Source organism: Micropterus salmoides, unplaced genomic scaffold (genome assembly GCF_014851395.1).
Source record: "Micropterus salmoides isolate LMB-PRFRI ecotype aquatic unplaced genomic scaffold, ASM1485139v1 Ms_hic_scaffold_11, whole genome shotgun sequence".
Classification (NCBI taxonomy): domain Eukaryota; kingdom Metazoa; phylum Chordata; class Actinopteri; order Centrarchiformes; family Centrarchidae; genus Micropterus; species Micropterus salmoides.
The window spans coordinates 14506615-14530449 of record NW_024040152.1 but is presented as its reverse complement, the minus strand read 5'-3'; the positions used below and the strand labels follow the sequence as shown (position 1 = coordinate 14530449).

The following is a 23835-nucleotide window of genomic DNA, read 5'->3' as shown; positions in this document are numbered from 1 at the left end:
TGAGCTGCAGTCATAATCCAGCGGTCTGCAATCACCATGCCTCCTGCTCTTTGTCCATCTACACTCAGTAACACTTGCCAGGGGATGGTTTTGTCTGGAGCGTTGCTGCCTCCAATGATCCTCTGATAGGCAGAGAGGAGTTTTGTAGGCTGTCCACAGACTGGATGAGACAGACAGAAATTAGGTTTACAAAGACACAGAAATCTCATGTTCATGTTTTAACTAAAGCATCCTAGATTAGTTATCACAGATTTTCAATACAAGTTCAAGGGACAAGGTAGTTTATTTATTATTAAACAGCATAAGGTTATACAATACCAGGTATACATGTCAGTGTGACATTGATGTGGTTAGATCTCCACTTTCTGTCTGCTTCACAGGTGAAACTAACTGGAGACCAGAGGGAACAGGAAGAATTGCATTTATTTTTAAATAAGCTATATCTGAAATTTACATTTTTATTAATGATACTTTTTGAACAGTATATCTAAATATCTCACCATTTACGCCCCCAGGGAGAGAGTAAAAAGGTTCATTACAGTGATACTGAACAACAGAACCATACTGATTCTGAAAGCCAGACAGGAAGGTCACTCCTCCATTCAGCAAAGGTTCGGGTTCTCCACAATCAATTACTGCAGAAGAACAAAACCAGAGCATGTTAACATTTTCTGTGAAAGAAAGAAAATATCAAACCATCATCAGCTTGTATCCTCGGTCACAGGTCACATAGATGTAGTCTCTGTAGAAATATTCAGTTATGTCTCTGTAGAAATATTCAGTTATGACGGGAGTCACTCTGTCTTTAGCCACATTTCTTCAATGGATATTTGACAACTGGAAACGACGTCATAACCAAAAATTAATCATATATTTTCCATTATAAAACTGTTGCTGTCCAAAACAATCAACCAAACAAAACACTGTGTCTCTCTTCCTTGGTCCCTCACCATCTGTGCTGTAGTCCAGGCTCCAACCGTGACTCAGGCCTTCATTATCAGTGTGGTAGTCCAGTCTGACAGTACTGGAATTTGTAGCTATCAGACCTGGACTCTTTCCACCACACAGCTTCATGGGCTCCCTATCTGGAATTGTCACCTATGAGAGTAGTAGTAGAAAGTTTATTTATATACACTGAGACATATCAGAGTTGCCCTCTTTTTATTGTCATTGGTTGTAAAGAAGCCCTTTGCCAATACCTGCAGCCAGTGATGTAGACACTTGGGACCCTGCTGAGTGTCCATGCTCTCTATGTGGAAGTTGTCAGTGAAGTTGAGAGTGACAGTGAATCTGGGCTCCACAGAGATGATGTACTTGCAGGACAGAAAAGGAGGTGAGGGACGAGGGTACCCTGGACTGGACAGATGTCCCTCATGTTTGTCAAATATACAACCTCCACAGGATACTGGACAACAGGCAAAAAAAAAAAGAAGAGATTCAGCAGTTCACTTCAAAATTAATGACTTGTTTTAAGACTGACTCAGCAGCATTAATGCCATGCTTTAACTACTGAGAATAACACACAATAAGGTACATACAAAAAAGAAGAATGCATTTACTGTATACTGTACTCACACAAACATGTGCGCTGATCTAAATGAAGTTTGTAATCATAGTGGCAGGAGCAGCGGTAAGAGCCGGGGGTGTTGATGCAGATCTGAGAGCAAAGTGGACCTGAGCCATCTTCAGAGTCTGGTTTTGAACACTCATCTATGTCTGATAATGAGAAGGTCAGTAAAGGCAGAACCTACCCTGAAGTTTAATTTAGATCCAAAGATCAGAAGATCAGTATCAGCTTATTGCCAGGTATGTGTACATGATGTGTACATTTGACTCGGGATTGTACATTGCTTAAGATGTGCTTACTCATGCAATAATACAATAACACAATAATAAAATAAATAAGACAGAGGCTTCAGTGTAGACAACACAAATAGACACACTGTAAAAAAACAATATAGACACATTGACAAATAGTGCAGTGAGCAGAGTGCAAAGCAATTGCTCCTGAATTTAGGTAGGCCTAATTGTATATTTATATTGTTGTTTGGTTTAATTCTAATTTGTGAATTTGAATGCGTCATCTATAGAAATAATAATAATCCATTTACCAGAGAGAAGATATGACTAATCTGAGGTATTTGCATTAAAAAGGCACATGAAAGTCTGTATTATGTGACTTTATTTAAAATAAATACTATTGGGACATTTAAATGAAATGCAATGACTTTACAACAAGTATGACATTCATTCAATACTTTTAAAGCAATTGGAAATGCTACTAATTAGGAGTAGAAATAAGCTACAACTTAATCATTTTGTTGTCGACGGGAAGTTTTTTTTAGTTTAGTTTTTTGTGACACAGTATGCATTGCAGAGACACAAATCTTGGAGCTGGTCCACCAATAATGACTCAACAAATGCCAGGACACAATGACAACATTAGTGAGGAATTCACTTCAATACGAGTACATTTGATTATGTAATGCTGGAGGGAGCCATTGGTCTTTCATTGCTTTGCTGTAATTCTGTATAAAATAACTTGAACTGCTGGAAATTACTGTTAGAAATTTCCATGAAGTTTCATGGGCATAATGCATTGTAGGGACGAGGGCAGTGGCAAGAAAAACTCTTACCTATTGCCTTGTAGGCAGCAGAGAAGCCAATGTGCTGTTGGTCCTCTGGGGTGGAGTCACCTGTTTGGAATATGAGAGTCATTCTGTTGCCTTGAGAAAGGACTGACTCTTGGCCTGGGTGATCAGTTGAATTTTCTTGGCCACAGAACTTCCCCAAGACCTTTTGATCATAGAGAACCTGAAAAGTGCAAAGATCAAAGAAAGACATTATGAGACCATAGATCATGCTCAGGCACTCCCTGACAAACGCAGTTCCGTCAAAGGTCAGGTAAAGTGTTTCACACTCTGGCAAGGTGTGTGACATTATTTATAAGGTGCCATTTGTGAATGAGATTCACCCTGAGATGCTGAAGGCATTGTTGGGCTGTTTTGGCTGACATGCCTCTTCAGTGTCACGTGAAGGTCAAGGACAGTGACTTGTGAGTTGGCAGACTGGAGGGTGTGCTCCTATTTTCGGGGTATGACACTGCTAATCCTCCCAGGGAAAGCGTGTGCCCTTGTACTGGAAAGGAGGTTTCCGACTGGTTGTCGAACCTCACATCAGAAGGGACAATAGGCCTGGGAGTTTGGCCATCCAGTGTACATGTGTTGTGTGGACTTGGAGAAGGCTTATGACTGTTTCCCCCTGGGAGTCCTGTCGGTATGTACTGCAGGAGTATGGGATAACAGGTGTGAAAGTCACTCTAATAGACGGTTGTGGTGAACAGGGGGCTTAGCCAGAAAGCAAGGCTTTCAATTTATCACTTGATCTACATTCCATCCCTCACCCATGGTTATAATCTTGCGCATACACACGGCTGAAATTAGTTTCCTCTGCAGCATTGCTGGGCTCACCCTTAGAGATAGGGTAACCATCTACATCGCGAGGGAGCTTAGAGTAGAGTGCTGCTCCTTATATATCTCATCTGGCATCAAAACACCTCTGGATTCCCCAAGAGGAAAATAATGCTGGGGAGAGGGATGTCTGGATTCCATTTCACAGCCTTCTGTCACAATGAGCTGACCCTGGATAGGCAGCAGAAAATGGATGGATGGATGGATGGATGAAAAAAGTGATGGAGTCCCTGGTTTCAATTAAACACCCCAGTATGTACAGGTCTTCAGTACTCAAGTCAAAGTTAAGTAATAAATATTAAGACTGAAATTTACGTTCTGGAGTTCAAATACACTGATCTGTTGTTTAGAATATAATATAATATTAGGTTATAGTATGGCTCTGACCGTCAGTGAGTCTTGATAGCAGCCCAAAGTAGCTTTAATATCCAGGTGTGTCAGGGACAGCTGGATCTGGTAGCCCTCAGGAACCCAGAGGTCCCATTGCTTCAGGAGGTTGGGAAGGTAAGGCCGTGGATACTGAGGAGACTGGACCTCCCCATGTATTACAGGCTCAGAGTTGGGCAGCTGCCAGCACTCACTCACTGACAAAAACAGAAACCTGGAATTGTACATAAACAGAGAGTTGGAACTAAGCTGCTGGTCCGAAGTTGATGCAAACAGAAAAAGAACAAAGTTACACAATCATTTTAAACATTTGCAACCACATAGTATTACTATAGTTTTGTACATGGTATTTTGAAAAATGGGTTACTTATAGTCAACCTTAAAAAACTGCTCATAAACAGTGCTCTGGTGTAGTTCCACACTAATAATATGTATATAATGCATTTGTTTAAGATAGATTCATTAAAACATGCAACATAAAGGTAAAAGAAGTTGACCAAGCTTACCATATTACACAGTAGGTCCATCCCATGTTTGCAATAACTTTATATATGTGTGACAGCAGTTTTAGGAAAAATGTCTCATGCACCAATGGACCATTAATGTCACGCAGGCTGTAGTTTATAGTATTTTGTAATGGAATTTAACCTCCAGGGTTTATTTGTCTTGGCAAAAGTAAATGCAGGCATAAATTTGAGAAGACCGGGTCCAATAATGGCTTATAAACTCTCACTTGCAGAGTTGAATCTTACAAGAATGTTATAAGAACTTACTGGCTCCACAGATTAAAAGTGCAACTCATAGATAGTAATAGATTCCAATGTGACAGAGCATTGAATTATGTTATCAATTATAGAGCTGGGATTAATCTGAGCTACTTGTATGAAAAGGGACATGTAACACTAGATTATGTCACTTAAAATAATGCTTTTGGGACATTTAACTACACAGCGATGACTTCACAGTCATTTTGACATTGATTCAATCATTTCAGGAACTTTGGAATTGCTACTTATTATGACAAATAGAAATTACAACTTGATAATAATTTTATTGTTAACTGGAAGATTATCTTAATTCATTGCTTTTTGTGACACAATATGTATTAAAACTGAAGGCAGAGTATAATTCCAGCAAAATTAGTCCTCTTTTTCCTCATTTTATTGTAGATCTGTTTGTTTTGACTAGTATTTCATCAACGTCTTCAGATCACTTTGTAACTGAAAATGTAAATTTCAGTTCTCCTGCATAGTCTTCTTGATCCAGTCCAGGTAGTTGGCAACTCTGGTGTAGACTCCATATGTTCCCTGCTGTCCACATGCAATCCCCCAGCTGACAATCCCAGCAGCCCAGAACTGTCCCTTGTCACTCAGGGCAAAGGCACCTCCATTATCACCTAAGCAGGAGTCCTTCCCACTTTCAGGGACTCCAGCACAAAACATGTTATTTGTCAGACTTGGTATATTTTGCCTTGTCTTCTTCAACAAAGTGAATGAATTATTGCATGTCTCCTGCTCCACAACAGGGAGTTGCACGTACTTCAGCTTATTTGTTAACCGTGGGGGGTAAATTTCCATAATGCCAAAGCCTGACACCAGTCTGAAAAAAACAAAAAACAAAAATCTAGAACAGGCAGCAATGTTCTTCTTCTGTCTAGAGGCTGGACATGATTAACATGTTGGCAAAAAAAGACAACTGACAATTGATTTTAAAGAATTTCAAATGGATTATGCAGCATTATGAAATCAAAACTCTTTTACCCCATCATGCCAGTGACGTATGTGGCACCCTCTGCTGGCAAACATATTGGCATTATGGATGAGTTGAATGTGATCGAGTCTTGCAGTTTGATCAAGGCAATGTCATTGTCGTAGTCTAAGTCATTGGGGTTGTTGTATTCAGGGTGCATATGGACAGAGGCAGCATACACAGGAGAGAGTCTCTGAGTTTTAACATCAATAACCCCCATGTAAATCTGCAAATCAAAAGCATACAAGAAAATAAATGTCAGTTCAAAAACATGGAGTCAATGAACATGGAGATAACACAGTATCCCACTCACCCGTATAGCCTCTTTTAATACTGGTTTTCCATTATGTGTTAGGTCATGAGCTGCAGTCATAATCCAGTGGTCTGCAATCACCATGCCTCCTCCCCTTCTTCCGTCTATATTCAGTAACACTTGCCAGGGGATAGTATTGTCTGAAGCTTGCCTGCCTCCAATGATCCTCTGATAAGCAGTGATGAGTTTTGTAGGCTTGCCACAGACTAAATGAGACAGACATAAATTAAGTTCAAATATGCATTAATTTAGGAGCATAGATTAAGCACCACATGGTTTTATTTTGGCAGCAGATCAATACCAGGTATACATGTTGGAGTGACATCGGTGTGGTTGGATCTCCACTTTCCTTCTGCTTCACAGGTGAAACTAACTGGAGACCAGAGGAAACAAGAGAATGGCACTTATTTTAGTTAATCTATATCAACATTTGTCATTTTTAATAATTATATTTTTTGAATAATATACATAAATACCTCACCATTAACGCCCCCAGGGAGAGAGTAAAAAGGTTCATTGCAGTGATACTGAACAACAGAACCATACTGATTCTGAAAGCCAGACAGGAAGGTCACTCCTCCATTCAGCAAAGGTTCGGGTTCTCCACAGTCAACTTCTGCAGAAGAACAAAACAAGGACATATTAATATTTTGCCAGTAAAAGAAAGAAAACATCAAACTGTCATCAGCTTGTATTCTCAGTCACAGGTCACATAGATTTAGTTAAATCTTTAGTGAATATTTAGAAATATTCACTAAGACAAGAGTCACTCTGCCTTTAGCCATGTTCCTCGGAAATGGATATTTGATCTCTGGATGTGATAACCACACATTAATCTCATATCTACAACTGTAGATGTGACTGTTACCAATTTTCCCATCAACTAAATGAAACACCATGTTTTTCTTCCTTGGTCCCTCACCATCTGCGCTGTAGTCCAGGCTCCAGCCGTGACTCAGGCCTTCATTATCAGTGTGGTAGTCCAGTCTGACAGTACTGAAATTTGTAGCTATCAGACCTGGACTCTTTCCACCACACAGCTTCATGGGCTCTCTGTCTGGGATGGTCACCTTCAACAGGAGTAGTAAAAAAGAAATGTATATACAGGCATATTAGAGTTGCCCTCTTTATTGTCATTGGTTGTAAAGAAGCCCTTTGCCAATACCTGCAGCCAGTGATGTAGACACCTAGGACCCTGCTGAGTGTCCATGCTCTCTATGTGGAAGTTGTCAGTGAAGTTGAGAGTGACAGTGAATCTGGGCTCCACAGAGATGATGTACTTGCAGTACAGAAAAGGAGGTGAGGGGTGAGGGTACCTTGGACTGGACAGATGTCCCTCATGCTTGTCAAAAAAACCACCACAGGATACTTGACAAGGGGCAAAATCAAATGTTATATATGTAGCAAGAAAAAGAATTTCAGTAGATCAACTCAAAATGTGGATTTTTTTGCACTGACTCATTGGCCGTGCTTTAACTACTGAGAATAATACACATTGAAGTACATACAAAGAAGCATGCAATAACTGTATATATTACTCACACAAACACGTGCGCTGGTCTAAATGAAGATTATAACCACGGTGGCAGGAGCAGCGGTAAGAGCCAGGGGTGTTGATGCAGATCTGAGAGCAGATTGGACCTGAGCCATCTCCAGAGTCTGGTTTTGAACACTCATCTATGTCTGATAATGAGAAGGTCAGTAAAGGCAGAACCTACCCTAAAGGTAAATTTAGGTTATTGTATGTTTATATTGTTCATTAGCTTAGTTTTATACGTTTGTTGATATTAATCACACTGACCAAAATACCTGGAAAAGCACTGTGTTAATTATTTTTTAAGATGGAATTTTTCTTGAAGGTTGGGAGAAATAACTATACTGAACAAAATTATAAACCTAACACTTTTGTTTTTGCCCCCATTCATCATGATCTGAACTGAAAGAACTTTCTCTATGTAAGCAAAAGGCCTATTTCTCTCAAATGTTCACAAATCTGTCAAAATCTGTGTTAGTGAGTACTTCTCCTTTACCGAGATAATCCATCCACCTCACAAGTGTAGCATATCAAGATGCTGATCAGACAGCATGGGTATTGTACAGGTGTGCCTTAGGCTGGCCACAATAAAAGGCCATTCTAAAATGTGCAGTTTCACTGTATTGGGAGGGCCTGGAAACTAGTCAATATCTGGTGTGATCACCATTTTCCCTCACACAGTGCAACACATCTCCTTCATATAGAGTTGATCAGGTTGTTGATTGTGGTCTGTGAAATGTTGGTCCACTCCTCTTCAATGGCTGTGTGAATATGCAGTCAGGTCGAGACCCCGATGAGGACAACGAGCATGCAGATGAGCTTCCTTGAGACGGTCACAGTTTGTGCAGAAATTCTTTGGTTATGCAAACCCATTGTTGCAGCAGCTGTCCGGGTGGCTGGTCTCAGACGAACTTGGAGGTGAAGATGCTGGATGTGGAGGTCCTGGGCTGGTTTGATTACATGTGGTCTGTGGTTGTAAGGCTGGTTGGATGTACTGCCAAATTCTCTGAAACGCCTTTGGAGACGGCTTTTGGTAGAGAATTGAACTTCAATTCACGACAACAGCTCTGGTGGATATTCCTGCAGTCAGCATGCGAATTGTACGCTCCCTCAAAACTTGCGACATCTGTGGCATTGTGCTGTGTGATGGAACTAAACATTTTTGAGTGGCCTTTTATTGTGGCCAGCCTAAGGCACACCTGTGCAATACCCATGCTGTCTGATCAGCATCTTGATATGCTGCATCTGTGAGGTGGATGGATTATCTCAGCATAGGAGAAGTGCTCACTAACAGATTTTTGCAGATTTGTGAACAATATTTGAGAGAAATAGGCCTTTTGTGTACATAGAGAAAGTCTTAGATCTTTGAGTTCAGCTCATGATGAATGGAGGCAAAACCAAAAGTGCTGCGTTTATAATTTTGTTCAGTGTAATTGTAGAAACCAGTGTGCGAGGGAAGTGAAAAACTCTACCTATTGCCTTGTAGGTAGCAGAGAAGCCGATGTGCTGTTGGAACTCTGGAGTGGAGTTACTTGTTTGGAAAATGAGAGTCAGTCTGTTGCCTTGAGAAAGGATCTGCTCTTGGCCTCTGTGATCACGTGAAATTTCCTGGCCACAAAACTTCCACAAGACCTTTTGATCATGGAGAACCTGCACAGTACAAAGGGCAAAAATTTTATTATACCTTTATTTTACCAGGCAAGTTAATTAAGAACAGTTTCTTATTTACAATAACGGCCTGGCAGGAGACAAAGGCAGTGTAAGTGTACTTTCTGACAAACACAGTTCGCTAAAATGCTTAACAAATAAAGTTGTCAAAAGTAGAACAAGAGTGCAGAAGTCATAAAGTAAGCGAAGGAACAATATTTACTCATGGGTTCAAGGGTTCATTTAATGGTCATTTTACAACACACGATTGTACTGTATAACCAAATTAACATTTGTAATCCTGTTATGCTACACACACACAAACAACACAGAGCAAGACATAAAAAAAATATTAATTTTGAGGGAGTAAGGGGGGTGATTTTAAATGTCTCACAGCCTGGGGAAAGAAGCTGGATTGCTTCTATACCTGAAACTGTTCAACTGGTCCACCTGAACTCCACTGATGGAGACAGGGGTATGTGTCTTCTCTGTCTTCTTTCTAAAATAAATGATGAGCTCCTTGGTTTAGTTGACACTGAGCAGTGAGTTGGTCTCTGTGCACAAATCTGCAAGATTGTTGATTTACTGCCAACATAAATAATCATCATTGTTTGATATCCAGCCGATGACTGTGGTGTCGTCCACTAAATTCACAACAGAGTACTCTCCATATCAGGGGTTGCAGTCATGGAGGTGGCTGAGTAGATAGTCCTGAGGAGCTCTGGTGTTGAGCACTAGAGCGGAGAAGATGTGAATGACAATTGAAACTGTCTGAGGATGTCCAATATCCAGTTGCAGGTCAGTGTGGTACACAAGCCAAGGGTGCTAAAATTCAGAAAATCATCTTAATTAATGGAGGACACTGTGTGGAATGCTGAGCTGAAATCAGTAAACAGCATTCTGATGTCTGTGCTTCAAGGTGAGTGAACACTTGATTAGAGGGCAGTGGAGATCCTCTTCACCTGTGAAGCAGAAGGAAAGTGGAGATCCTTTGTGGATCTGACGGTTCAGAATGCAAACTGGTGAGGGTCCAAACTACCTGGGATGTTGTTTTTGATATGCTAGGAATCCAGTTTCTGAAAGAACTTGCCATAGGACATTAGTCATTTAGACAAGACACTGCAGACTTCTCAGGCACAATAACAACGGTGGTTGTTTTGAAGCGGGTAAGAACACTCTCCAGTGAAAGTGAGATGTTAAAAATATCAGTAATGACATCATCTAGCTGGTTGGTACAAGATATTAGTAGCCTAACGGCCAGGGATGTGGTCAGATTTGCTAACACTATCCACAATAAGTCATTGGTCATACCGGAACTAGTAAGGTTGTAGCAGTAAAACCCTTGAGTTAAAGTCTAAGTGTACTTAATGGATCAATGAATGAGGCTCATCTGTTGTCAGAGTGACTCCTTAGCCCCTAGTTGATCTGCCATTTCACTTCTCTGTTCCTCGGAGAATTATATGGTCACATCTATGCGACTACAAGGTGCTGAGATGAAGGCTCTGCCTGTTGTGTGTGCCTATGCACTAAATAACAGTTTGGAGTAGGGCTGCACAATATATCGTTTGAGCATCATGATGTGCCCATGCGCAATAGTCACATCACATCACAGAACAATACAATACCAAGCAAGTCAAATTAACTCAACCACCTGAACTTTTTTGCTGCTTGATACAAAAGGAAAACTCATGGTTCTCATTTTTCATGACTAATCTACAAGAGAAGTCTGTCTGATGTAACATAATTTACTCCAATTTAAGGGTTCTTGGATACAGTTTGTTGCTAGTGAGTGACAAGCAGGCTGTGCATGCACAGGGAACCGCCAATCACAATATCGTTCTTAATCAGTGTTCTGACTCCTCCTAATGCTAATCACCATGCTAACCGTTATCATGGGTTTAGCTGGGCTAAATATAGGCTACAGAGTTAGCACAGGCTGTTAAGCCTAATTTATGATGATTTACTTGCCTGTGTTTTATTTAGCTAATTTGCTTATGTTCTTTGAGTGAATCATATTATGTATACATATATACTTATGTTGATGTTGCACATTTTTGCCTGTAACATGTTTTATACTGTATTGCAGTTTTACAAAAAGCAAACAATCAGGATTTCAGTATAGAAAACACTTAACCCCGTGGCCTGTGGCCTGTGGCCTGTACTACGAAGGGAGTTCAGCCTACTGAGTCTTATTGTTAAAGTTCGCTATCTGTCTAACAATACTGTGACGTATCTGCCAGGACAGAATAATCAGTTTATCAAATAACCAAAGCAGGCCCCACCCCCATTAGTTGTGGAAAACATCTTGAAAATGAGTGAGGAACAGGAGAAAACCACTGAAATAGCGGATTTGGTTCCAAAAAGAAAAGCAACTTTTGAAAGTGGGCTGGTGTTTAGCTGCTCTTTTTTTTTCAGTTGTTGAAATATGTTGACTGAATTAAAGTTCTAGAAAGGATAGTCTCATCTGGTTAAATTTCTGTCTTTTCTATATTGCAATATATATCGCAGAAAAGAAAAATATCACATTGTCAGTTTTCTAATATCATGCAGCCCTAGTTTGGAGTATTCAGGCTTCATAGGAAGAAGCACAATCTGCCTGCATTTCCTTGTGTCTGGGTCATTCCAGCATACTGTATCTGTTTCTGCTGGGGTTTCCCAAAGCAGTATTTAAGGTGTGCTGTCCCAAGTAGTGCAATTTTAGGTCTGATGGTCAGGTACATATGATTTCCACATGCTCAGGACGCACAGACTGAAACAAACCAAGGTTTTTACGTATTGGCTGCTTTCCCTCCCGGAAACCATTAAAACACGCAGAAGCCTCATTTAAATACTCCCACCTCCATTGTGTTTGCACCTGTTGCTGTCTACACAACAATTCTTAGTTGATCACCCATAACAGGTCCTACAATTGCACGTGCAATATTTTAGAATGCACACGCAATTTAGTACTCTTTTTATTTGGGATGTTAGTAAATCCGGCCCTTAGAGTATCTAAGTGGAGTCCTGGAAAGGATACCAATAGGGCCTCTATAGTTCTGCTGCAGGACTTCAACGTTCACATGGGCAATGATGGAGAAACCGGGAGGGGATGATAGGAAGATGGTCTGCCCAATATAAACCAAAGTTGTGCTCTCTTTTTGGACTACTGTGCTGTGCTGATTAGACATAACAAACACCATGTTCGAGCAGGAACACTCACCAGACACCTTAGGCTAAAAGTTGATGATCGGGTTTGTGGTTGTATCATCAGATCTCTTGCTGTTTGTCTTGGACACTCAGGGTATGTTCAGTAGGGGAAGAGAACTGCTGACCCTGACTGGGCATACTGTTGAGCCATGGAAAGAGCCTGGAAGGAACTCACATGCTCCTCTGCAGCAAGGCACAAATTGCGAATGAGTCTCAGGACATTGTTGGGCTGTCTTGGCTGGTGGTTCTCTCACGTTTTCATTGGGCGTTCTGTTAGCTTCATCAGACCTCATCACTATAAATCAGACCTATTCAGCACTCAATGGAGCGGTTTGCAGTCAAGTGTGAACCAGTCAAGAGGAGAGTCAGCAGCTCAAAGTCTCTGAGACCATGTTTCTCTGTCAGAAAACAGATTTCCACCTCCGGGTTGGTAGTGAATTGCTGCCCCAAGTGAAGGAGTTCCAGGATCATGGAGTCTTGCTCACAAGTTGAGGGTAAATTGGAGTCTGAGATTGACAGGTGGATTGAAACAACATCAGCAATAATATGAGATTAGATTAGAATATGACATTGTAGCAGTTGTGGTGGAGAGGAAACTGACCAGGAAGGCAAAGCTTTTGATGTACCAGTGAATCTATGTTTCAGCTCTCACCTATGGCCGTGGGCTCTGTGTAGAGAGCAAAAGAATAAGTATGCATATTCATGTGGCTCTTAGAGATAAGGTAAGGAGCTCAGCCATCCGGAGAGAGCTTGGAGTAGAGCTGTCAGATGGAAAGGAGTCACATGAGGTGGTTATCTGATCAGGATGCCTCTTGGGCACATCCAACTGATAAGAGAGCCCGAGATAGACTCAGAACACACAGGATAGATTATATATCATTGTGAAACGTTGCTGGGGAGAGGATATCTGCCACCATGACCCGGCACTGGATAAGAGAGACTGAAAAAGGATGGTTGGATGGCAAAAGTGATGGAGTCATGGTTCCAATTCAATACCCCAGTTTGTACAGGTCAGCACTCAAGTCAAAGTTGAGTAATAGATATTAAGACTAAAATTTGGGTTCTGGTCTTGAGTACAAAAACACTGATTTATTGTTTTTTATTTGTTGGAATATTGTATAATATTAAGTTTCACTATGGCTCTGACCGTCAAAGAGTCTTGATAGCAGCCCGAGGAAGTTTTAATATCCAGGTGTGTCAGGGACAGCTGGATCTGGTAGCCCTCAGGAACGAAAAGGTCCCAGTACTTCAGCAAGTTGGGATGGTAAGGCCGGGGATACTGAGGAGACTGGACCTCCCCGTGCATTACAGGCTCAGAGTCAGGTAGCTGCCAGCACTCACTCACTGGCAAACACAGAAACCTGGAATTGTGAATAAACAGAGAGTTGAAACTCAAATGCTGCTGAGTTTATGCAAACAGAAAACGAACACATTTTTTTAATTTTCCAACCATGTAGTTTTGCTTTAGTTTTATTTAAATATCAATTCAGTTCAATTCAATTCAAACAACTTTACTCCCATAGGGCATTTCAGTTTCAGTCTACCAGTCGTAAAAAACAAAATAAAAACAAACAACCACAATCAATCAAACATTCAGACATGCTGTCAGTGACAACATATAAGCATTTGGGCACAGAGCAAAGCAGCAATTCACAGGTCACCATGCATGGACCAAGTATGGACACTAATTAAAGGAATTAAATACCTAAGTAAATAATAAATAAGTAAATACACAATGCCTCTCAGGTCATTGGTTAGTTTTTCCATGGGGGGCGAGGTAGCACCATCCCAAGGGCATTTAACAGAATTCCTGACTCAGAACATGGTCAGAATGACCTGTCTAGCCTTCTGGACCACCCGTTTTTTCCAAAGGGAGCTCAGGTCTGTCAGCTGGACCCTAGTAATCTTGGACCAGATTTTAACAATGCTGCTGAGGCTATAGTAGTGCTATACAAAGGTGAAAAAAATTACCATGCTTACCATATAACACAGAAGGTCCACCCCATGTTTTCAACAAGTGTGTCCCTGTGCACAGTTTTAGGTAAAATGACATGAACGTCACGTGGCTGTAGTTTGTAGTATTTTGCAATGGAATTTAACCTCCAGGGTTTGTTTGTCTTGGCAAAAATAAATGCAGGTATGAATTGGAAAAGAACAGGGGCAGCAATGACTCAATAACTGACTAACCAAACTATAAGAATGAGGAGTAAAACAGAGTTTGTGTGCAGTAGAGTAGAAGAATCAGCACAGTGCACAGTACAATGAAAACTGTAAAAAGTGAATGGAAGGAGAGCCTGCCATCTTGGTCTAGCATTCACTAGTACTGTAGACATAGAGAGTAATAACCAACAATATGCAATAGTGGCATCTGTCAGTGTGCAAAGTATTACAGTGACAAGTTGGTAAGAGGGTGTTGATGTAGATGCTAATCTGGTTATCATATTTACCAGAAAGAAGATCTGTGTCTAATCTAAGATACATGCATGAAAAGGCACATGTAAGTCTGTAATATGTCACTTTATTAAAAATGCTTTTTGGGAGATTTGAATACAATGCGATGTCTTTACAATCAGTATGAAATTCATTCAGTGATTTTAGGATGTTTTGAAATGGTTCTTGTCATGAAAAGTAGACCACTTATTACCACTTGATCATGTTATTGTCAACTGGAAGATTATCTTAAATCATAGCTTTTTTGTGACACAACATGTATTGCAGAGTATAGTTATAGCAAAATTAGTTATCTTTTCTTATTTTATTGTAGATGTGTATGGTTTTACTTTTATTTCATCAACATATCTTCAAATCAATTTGTAACTGAAAGTTTCAGTTCTCCTGCATAGTCTTGTTGATCCAGTCCAGGTAGTTGGCAACTCTGGTGTAGACTCCATATGTTCCCTTCTGTCCACAGTTAACCCCCCAGCTGACAATCCCAGCAGCCCAGAACCGTCCGTCTTCACTCAGGGTGAAGGGACCTCCACTGTCACCTTGGCAGGAGTCCTTCTTACCTTCAGGGACTCCAGCACAAAACATGTTATTTGTCAGACTTGGTACATCACTCTTTGTCCTCTTCAACAAAGTGATTGAATTACTGCATGTCTCCTGCTCCACCACAGGGAGGTGCACGTACTTCAACTTATTTGTTAAAATCCGTGTGTTGCCGGCTGCTTCTGTAACACCAAAGCCGGACACCAGTCTAAAAACAAATGTAAGAGACAGTAAATGGTGATCTAAAAAATAACTTGTCAGAGTCTCCTGCCCAGAAGATTCACATATTGGCAAAATAAAGGGAAAAATCAAAAAGAAGATTTAAATTAAAGGTAAATTTATTCAGTTCATAAAACTAATAGCAAAGAAAATAAATAAAATACAAGAAGACATTAAATGTATTGAGCAGGATTATGAAATGAAACTCAGAAGTTGATTATTTACCCCATCATGCCAGTGACATATGTAGCACCTTCTGCAGGCAAACATACTGGCATAATAGATGAGTTGAATGTGATTGGGTCTTGCAGTTTGATCAAGGCAATGTCATTGTTGTAGTCTAAGGCATCATCGAGGTTGTTGTAGTCAGGGTGAACGTGGACAGAGGCGGCAAACACAGGAGAGAGACTCCCGGTTTTAATTTCAGTAAGTCCCATGTAAATCTACAAATCAACAGAATAGGAGAAAATAAATGTCAATTCAAACATCAAGGCAACAGGCTTGCAGATAACATCTATAGTAGCCTATTTACTCAGACTATCTTCCACCTAAAATAAGGCTGAATAGGTCATCTGTGCACGCAGCTTATTATATTTACACCTAGCTGCCATACCTTTATGGTGACCTGTCTAATATTGTGTAAGTCCACCTTTTGCCGCCAAAACAGCCCTGACCTGTCGAGGCATGGACTCTACTAAACCTCTGAAGGTGTGCTGTGGTATCTGGCACCAAGACCTTAGCAGTAGATCCTTTGAGCGCAGTAAGTTGCGAGCATGTCCCACAGATTCTTGATTGGATTGAGATCTGGGGAATTTGGAGGCCAAGTCAGCACCGTAAACTCATTGTTGTGTTGCACAGACGATTCCTGATTCCTTTGCTTTGTGGCACATTATCCTGCTAAACTGCCATCAGGGAATACCATTTCCATGAAAGGGTGTACATGGTCTTCAACAATGCTCAGGTAGATGGTCAGTGCCAAATTAACATCCATGGGAATGGCAGGACCCAAGGTTTCCCAGCAGAACATTGCCCAAAGCATAATATTGCCTCTGCCGGCTTGCCTTCTAGTGCATCGCGGTGCCATGTGTTCTCCAGGTAAGCAATGCACACGCACTCGGCCATCCACGTGATGTTAAAGAAATGTGATTCATCAGACCAGGCCACCTTCTTCCATTGCTCTGTGATCCAGTTCTGATGCTGACATGCCCATTATGGATACTTTCGGCTGTGAACAAGGGTCAGCATGGGCACCCTGAGACCAGTCAGACCACCCATATGCAACAAACTGTGATGCACTGTGTGTTCTGACACCTTTCTATCATAACCAGCATTAACTTTTTCAGCAGTTTGACTTACAATAGCTCGTCTGTTGTATCAGACCACACAGGTCAACCTTCATTCCCAACATACATCAATGAGCCTTGGCTGCCCATGACCCTGCCGCTGGTTTTCCACTTTTCCTTCCTTGGACCACTTTTGATAGGTACTGACCAGGGTGCAAACTACAGGTGAGCCAGGGGGAGCCTTAATAAGACATCAGCTCCCCTAAAAGCATGATTTGTGATATTTTGGGGAGTCTCTAAAATATTGACAGCATGCCTTATTAACATTAATCTCAATATTTCTCTATCATCATGGATCATGCGGAGTGTCAGACTTCATCCAGCCAGAGGGAACGATTGCTCCGCGATCTTCTGTCCGTGGTCCGCCCCACTCCCTCTCTGGTACGGGTTGTGTCGCTAGTATGACCGATGCGCTGTGAACGGTTCGTGATTGTTCCCTCTGGTTGGATGAATATTACGCATGATCCATGCACTACTGCAGCTGGGGGCTCTCCACACGCAACTTTCTAAATTCTTCCCTCTCACAGAGAAAAGAAAGGTCTGGTCGCAAAGACAGCCGTAGCTGAGAGACATACATATGACAATAATGATAATTATTATTATTATTATAAGAAAACATGCCTGATACTTTCACAGTCAGCCCTAGGCCTACATGCTTGCAGCTATTAATGATTCAGCATTAAGAATCACAGTATATAAATAGATGGATGTGTCAAACACAGGACTTTTACCCAGGAGAAACTAAAACTCAACTCAAAGTCAAGGTTGACTTATTTTGACTTATGTGTGTTAATAAGTCATTATATGATTTAACTTAACTTAAGTAACTTACTTATTTAACCAAGTGGTTTTGGTTTTGGTGCCTTAACCTAATCAAACTGCATTTTGTGAGTCACATGATATAACCCAACTTCAGTTTCTACCACAGTGTTAACCAGGTGTTTCTTATTGTTACCATGATGACCATCCGGTACGCCTGTCACTGGTAGCCTACTCTCTCCAGCAGTCATATATGATATTTTGGGAATCATTGGCAAACCATCTATCCTACTATTTAGGTATGATGATGTATTGCCTTACCTGTATAACATCGTTTGATGCAACTTCTTTATGCTTAACGACATGAGCTGCAGTCATAATCCAGCGGTCTCCAATCACCATGCCTCCTCCTCTATCTCCTTGTACACTCAGTAACACTTGCCAGGGGATGGTATTTTCTGGAGCTTCACTTCCTCCAATGATCCTCTGATAGGCAGAGATGTGTTTTGTAGGCTGGCCACAGACTGGATGAGATAAATACATGTGTAAACTTTCACACAAGTACAGACACAATTAAAGAATAATTGTAGACAAATAACAAGATTATATTTGGCATGGTTTACCTGGTATACATGTTGGACTGACTACAATATCGTTGTTGGATCTCCACTTTCTGTCTGCTTCACAGGTGAAGCTAACTAAAGAGTAGAGAAAAGACAAAAGGAAAAAAATGGTTTGGCGTTAATCTTTAGCTTCAGTGAAGTAGAAGTGTACTCCAGGGTGTGTAAGTGCACCGTGACATCACCGGTGGTTGTGGTTACAGGTACAACAGAACACACTTTTGAGCACACCCATTAGTCATGCTTATGTTTTTCAGCTTGGTGTGTAATTACTCTTTAGGGACCATTAGCTTTGCATTAGCACACACCTAACCATTTTTCTAATACTGTGCTTGTAAAATGCACTTATGTAAATGCTTTAAAAAATATATTTTGTATTAAATGTATTTCCAGGATTCCATTGGTTTTCATTCATTTATGTACTATTGAAAACTGATTAGCACATTTTTTGCTTAAGTTGTGTATTCATCACATTAAACACCAAGTCTGCAAGACTTACTGTGAAATCAGTCTTTAGGCTACTTACACTGCATTACCACACTATGATGTGTAACAATGATGAAAATGAATGCATTTCCCCTTGAGGGATTATAAAACTCAAACAAGTTTCAAGAGTGTGCCAATGGAAACCAATTGCCAGTATGATTGGTAGGGCAAATCTAAAACACTACATTACACTCTGCACCATATTTACATGTAAATATCTTACCATTTACACCCCCAAGGAGAGAGTAAAATGGTTCATTACAGTGATACTGAACAACAGAAAGGTACTGATTCTGAAAGCCAGACATGAAGGTCACTCCTCCATTCAGCAAAGGTTCAGGTTCTCCACAGTCAATTACTGTAGAAGAGCAAAACAAGAACATATTAATATTTTGCCAGTGACACAGGAAAATTATGAAGAAGACATAATCTGTGGTTGAATCACAACAAAGTTTCCATTAATTTTACAAATTTCTACATTTAAGGTAACATACTGTGGCATTCTGGCAAAGGGAGGTGCCACTGTGCATTGCTTTGGCACATGGTAGAGAAACTGTCCAGCTCCTGACCATCCTGACAGAAAAAGAAGGTAAAATGATAAAATATCAGCTCAGTATTTGTTTTATATCATATACACAATGGCAAATAAACAAGTGCTGTGTGTTGATGTTAAGTATTAGACATAATAAGTTTCAGCTTACCATCATCAGCTTGTATCCTTGTTCACAGCGCACATAGACATAGTCTCTATAGAGATATTCGGTCAAGATAGGAGTGACCCTGCCCTTAGCTACATTACCGGGAAATGGACACCTCACCCCTACAAACACCAGAGACAAGCAGACATGTAACATCAACTGTATATCTATTGTTAACCGTTAACTGGCATCACACAATATGGCAATAACATACTGATTGCCAAAATGTTTTGACAATGACACTCATGACCTGGAAGGGCTATCAATTGCAGTTTAATTTCCAATTGGCTTATTTCTACTCTCATTCCTCTCTCCCTCACTGTTTGTGCTGTAGTCCAGGCTCCAGCCATTGCTCTGGCCGTCATTATCAGTGTGGTAGTCCAAAGTGACAGTGTTGGAGTTTGTGACTATCAGACCTGGTCTCGTTCCACCACACAGCTTCATGGGCTCTCTGTTTGGAATGGTTACCTTTTAAGAGAGGATTAGTACACAGCTCATTTATTGCATAAATAATCTGTTTGGTGCTCCGTTAATTTCCATTTATTCATAGAAAAATACATAGTGTTTGGAAGCTGCTTATCATTACCTATGGTCATTACCTGTAACCAGTGATGGAGACAGACTGGGCCTTGCAGAGTGTCAACACTCTCGATGTGGAAGTTGTCAGTGAAGTTAAGAGAGACAGTGAAGCCATTTTCTACAGAAATAATGTACTGACAGGACACTGCATGAGGTGGGGGGTTGGGATACCCTGGACTGAACAGATGTCCCTCTGGCTCATCAAATATACCACCGCCACAGGACACTGCACAATCGGAAAAGGAAGAAAGTCGTTTTTCATACAATAGCCCTATAGACCTCTGTACAAGCACATGTACAGGTAAACAACCTGGCAACCTCAGTTTAATGACATGAATAAGAGAAGATGCACACAGTCACGATGTCTGGCTGTTGTTTGCCAAGAAGTCTGTGAAGGTTCTCAGTCATCCATGTCATAGTTATCCAAAGAAGGTTAAAGTTAAGTTGCCCTTGACTTTATGAACTTTATGTTGCTAAAATCAATATTTCCATGTTAACAGTGGCCCCGCAAATTTAACTGTGCTTTCTCTTGGCCATGTCTCTCTTGTAAAAGAAACTCTGTCTTAATGGGACTTCCCTGGTAAAATAAAGGTTAACTGAAAATAATTTAAAAATAACATCCCGATGAAAGTTCCCCTCAACTCTGTGGAGCTCAAAAGTAAGACCATCAGAAAAGTAATGAAACAATCATTTCAGTCAAATACAACAGGCCAGCAATAAATGTTATGTTAATGAAGGTTACAATGTTACATTTCTGCTGAAATATTAGAGAGGTGTTGATTCAACTGTACAGTCATTGTGGAGGCTGCAGTGGTGCTTTGTATTGCCTTGTATCGACGGCTTTTCGGTTATTATGTCCAACACTTTATATCAAACATTATAACCTTCATGAGGGTAGGATTTATTGCAGGACTGTTGTATTGCATTAGTTTTAGCTAGGTGTTCCTAATAAACTGGCAACAATCTTCTCAACTAACTTTTAAAAAACAAAGCAAATATGTTATTCCAGCAAAGCTTACTGATTGACCACGTGCTTCATTCATGTGTCACCATTCTTTCATCAGATGCTTACTAGTAAGATCTATTATATTATCCTTATTATTATTTTTGTATTTGCAGACACTTTTAATTGACTATTCTGCTGATACCATCATCCCAATGTTGTTGCCATGTTAAGCTTTTGGTGTTTTTGTTAAGTGGGTTAACTGAGAAAAGTCTTTTCTACCAAATCTAATTGTAAAAATTTATGTCAAAAATGGTCAGTTCCTTGACAAAAGTGTCTCTGACTGAAATAGATGTCCGTGTGAGTTAAAGTAGTCGAAAATTGAGTCACAACAGTTTGACAAAGCCTGAGTCCTGAGTGCTCTAATGTGTACATACATGGGAAGTGTGTATCTGCACAATACTCACACACACAGGTGCGCTGGTCTGAGCGAAGCTCGAAGCCGTGGTGACAGGAGCAGAGGTATGAGCCAAGGGTGTTTAGGCAGATCTGAGAGCAGAGTGGATCTGAGCCATCTCCAGGTTCTGGCGCTGAACACTCATCTATGTCTGATAATGAGAGAGACGTGAAGTCAGTGGGAGGTGGCTCAGTAGTGGAAGAGTAAAACGACAGGAAAGCTGACAGAAATTGAATAAGTGCTACCTATTGCCTGGTATTGAGCAGAGAAGCCCACGTTCTGGTGGCGCTCTGGGTTGTTGTCGTCCGTCAGGAAAATGAGGGTGAGTCTGTTTCCTGGAGACAAAATGGGATGGTTGCCTGGATGATGCCCATCAGCAGAATTCTCATGGCCACAAAACTTCCCCAGGACCTTTCCATCATAGAGAACCTGAAGGATCGGGGATACATTTGATGTGCAAACCCAAAGTGTGTCTGGGCTCAGTTATTCTGAACACAATCATTAGAAAGTTACTCATTGGAAAAATGCTGACAAGGATGCAATACACTATGCAGCATTTATCAGCAGCAGAATATGTTGCAGTGTTGCAGTTGAGTCACCCGGTGTGGGTCACAAAGTCTCAAATCCTCTCATTACTAAAAGCTACATTTATCTGGAGGCCAGAGGCACAACACCCGGTACCAGATCACTTAAGAACGTGAAGTCATCAATAGTCATGCCTGAGTCAGTTTGTCAAAACTGGCACTCGAGTCATACTTAGGTTTAGAACTGAAATATTAGAACACTGGTCTGTTGTTTGAGATATCATATGTGTTGAAATGTGACTCTGACTGTAAGGGCGTCGTAATGGCAGCCTGCAGAAGCTTCAATGTCCAGGTGTGTGAAGGTGATTCGGATCTGGTAGCCCTCGGGCACACTGAGGTCCCACTGCTCCTGCAGGTTGGGAGGGTAAGGCTGGGGATACTGGGGGGACTGGACCTCCCCATACATTAGAGGCTCTGAATCAGGCAGCCGCCAGCACACACTCACTGACACATACAGAAACCTGGAAAAGAATAGAGAGAGTTCGATCTGTTTATCAGTTTGTGGACATCTGAGCTGCTGGTCCAAAGTTGATGTAAACAGAGAAAGAACAAACATGGTGACACAATCAACACAAATGTTGCAACCGTATAACATTGTCGAGGCTTCATATATGGCATACTGAGAGATGGATCAACTTATAAAATACTGGTCATCTGTAATATTGGTTTTACAGAAGAGAATAAATGATGGAAAAAGAAGCAGCTCTACAATGATAGAAAGCATACGCAGCAAATTTTGAAATCAAGCTAGAAATAACTACAAATACTTCAAAAACGATTTAAGTACAGAACAAATGGGTTTAAAATTCCATCTAAACTTACCCGATGAAACAGAAAGTCCACCCCATCTCTGCATTAAAATTCTATCCGTGAGTGAACTGATCCACTGTTGCAGCAGCAAATGTCTCACAATCAAGTGAAACATTAATGTCACAAAGTCTGTCGTTTCCAGTGTTTAGCAACACTGCATTAATGCCAGGAATATGTGTTGTTTGTCTTGGCAAACAACACATATTCCTAAATCATCTAAAAAAGAGAATAACAAAGATCTTGATAATTAGACAACTCATATTATTTATATTTTTTAAGATTATTATCTATTGAGAGTAACGTAAAATATAAAGAACTAGCTTGAATTTGTTTTTAAACCGCTCTCAAGCTTTATCTCCATATTTCAAACTCTGGGTCATTCACCCACAAACCATTCTACCACTAGAGGAGGCTATTAGACTTTTTCAGCTTACACAGAAGCAATGGCCTTTCACTTTAGACCAGGCAGACATGTTGGTATAACATTTGGGAATCAAAACGCCAGGTGAAGCAGCTAATTAAGGCAGCTGTATCTTGCTTGCACCATGGCAAAGCATAGGAGTAAAATGAGCACAGTGTTCCCTTTCCCTTAAAAGCAACATCACATTGAGACCATACCTGACCATGTCACTGGGGTTGATCATGGCCATAAAACTGTAGTTCTGCCTCCTCATTATCATATGATAAAAAAAAGAAAACATGCATAAATGCAAATATGACAGTAAAACTAAAGTGGAGAATCGTGAAAATCAAAATAGAGAAAACTACATGTAAATACAGAAATTCAATGGAAAAGGAAGCTTTAACTGATCCTGACCAGACTGATGTTTCAAATCCATTGACACCACTACGTGGTAGTAGAGCATTAATTGTTCTCCAACTACTACAACCTCACATGAGGAAGAGACATCCGAGCCATTTTTTAAAGAGAGCAACTAAGATACGTTTTTAGAATATAGTCAAAATTGTAATCAGTAATCATACTGAAGTGGTGAAAGAATTGCATTAAAACAAATCACTACAGTGGCCTGGAAAATGTGTGTAATGCTCTATCATACCATCA

General features: G+C 40.6%; 2 protein-coding genes across 2 annotated transcripts; both read right to left on the bottom strand.

The window, feature by feature from the left end:
• Positions 1 to 780: 780 nt before the first annotated feature.
• LOC119897433 (complement C1r-A subcomponent-like) lies at positions 781 to 4855 on the bottom strand. The gene is made up of 7 exons (XM_038711130.1): positions 4364 to 4855; positions 3858 to 4071; positions 2637 to 2814; positions 1576 to 1716; positions 1200 to 1405; positions 951 to 1098; positions 781 to 837 (listed from the first exon to the last, which is right to left on the bottom strand). The coding sequence occupies exons 1-7, from the start codon at positions 4387 to 4389 to the stop codon at positions 806 to 808; spliced, it is 945 nt and encodes a 314-aa protein (XP_038567058.1). The 5' UTR covers positions 4390 to 4855; the 3' UTR covers positions 781 to 805.
• A 145-nt stretch (positions 4856 to 5000) lies between these two features.
• LOC119898276 lies at positions 5001 to 22945 on the bottom strand. The gene is made up of 24 exons (XM_038712464.1): positions 22785 to 22945; positions 22210 to 22423; positions 21624 to 21807; positions 21389 to 21529; positions 19999 to 20204; positions 19720 to 19867; positions 19403 to 19521; positions 19196 to 19274; positions 18925 to 19059; positions 18219 to 18293; positions 17917 to 18119; positions 15719 to 15936; positions 15116 to 15482; positions 14267 to 14457; positions 13434 to 13647; positions 8926 to 9103; positions 7462 to 7602; positions 7085 to 7287; positions 6842 to 6992; positions 6401 to 6535; positions 6221 to 6292; positions 5920 to 6125; positions 5618 to 5832; positions 5001 to 5456 (listed from the first exon to the last, which is right to left on the bottom strand). The coding sequence occupies exons 1-24, from the start codon at positions 22808 to 22810 to the stop codon at positions 5093 to 5095; spliced, it is 4185 nt and encodes a 1394-aa protein (XP_038568392.1). The 5' UTR covers positions 22811 to 22945; the 3' UTR covers positions 5001 to 5092.
• Positions 22946 to 23835: the final 890 nt, after the last annotated feature.

Excerpts from the sequence above, each read along its gene's own strand:
- LOC119897433 (XM_038711130.1), bottom strand. The coding sequence starts at position 4,389 with ATGGGATGGACCTACTGTGTAATATG. Across the intron at positions 1,717-2,636 it reads TGCTGCCTACAAGGCAATAG|ACATAGATGAGTGTTCAAAA; the intron begins GTAAGAGTTTTT and ends TCTCATTATCAG. Across the intron at positions 1,406-1,575 it reads AGATCAGCGCACATGTTTGT|TATCCTGTGGAGGTTGTATA; the intron begins GTGAGTACAGTA and ends CCTGTTGTCCAG.
- LOC119898276 (XM_038712464.1), bottom strand. The coding sequence starts at position 22,810 with ATGGGGTGGACTTTCTGTTTCATCGG. Across the intron at positions 19,522-19,719 it reads CCTGGACTACAGCACAAACA|GGGTGAGGTGTCCATTTCCC; the intron begins GTGAGGGAGAGA and ends TGGTGTTTGTAG. Across the intron at positions 6,536-6,841 it reads CCTGGACTACAGCGCAGATG|AAGTTGACTGTGGAGAACCC; the intron begins GTGAGGGACCAA and ends GTTCTTCTGCAG.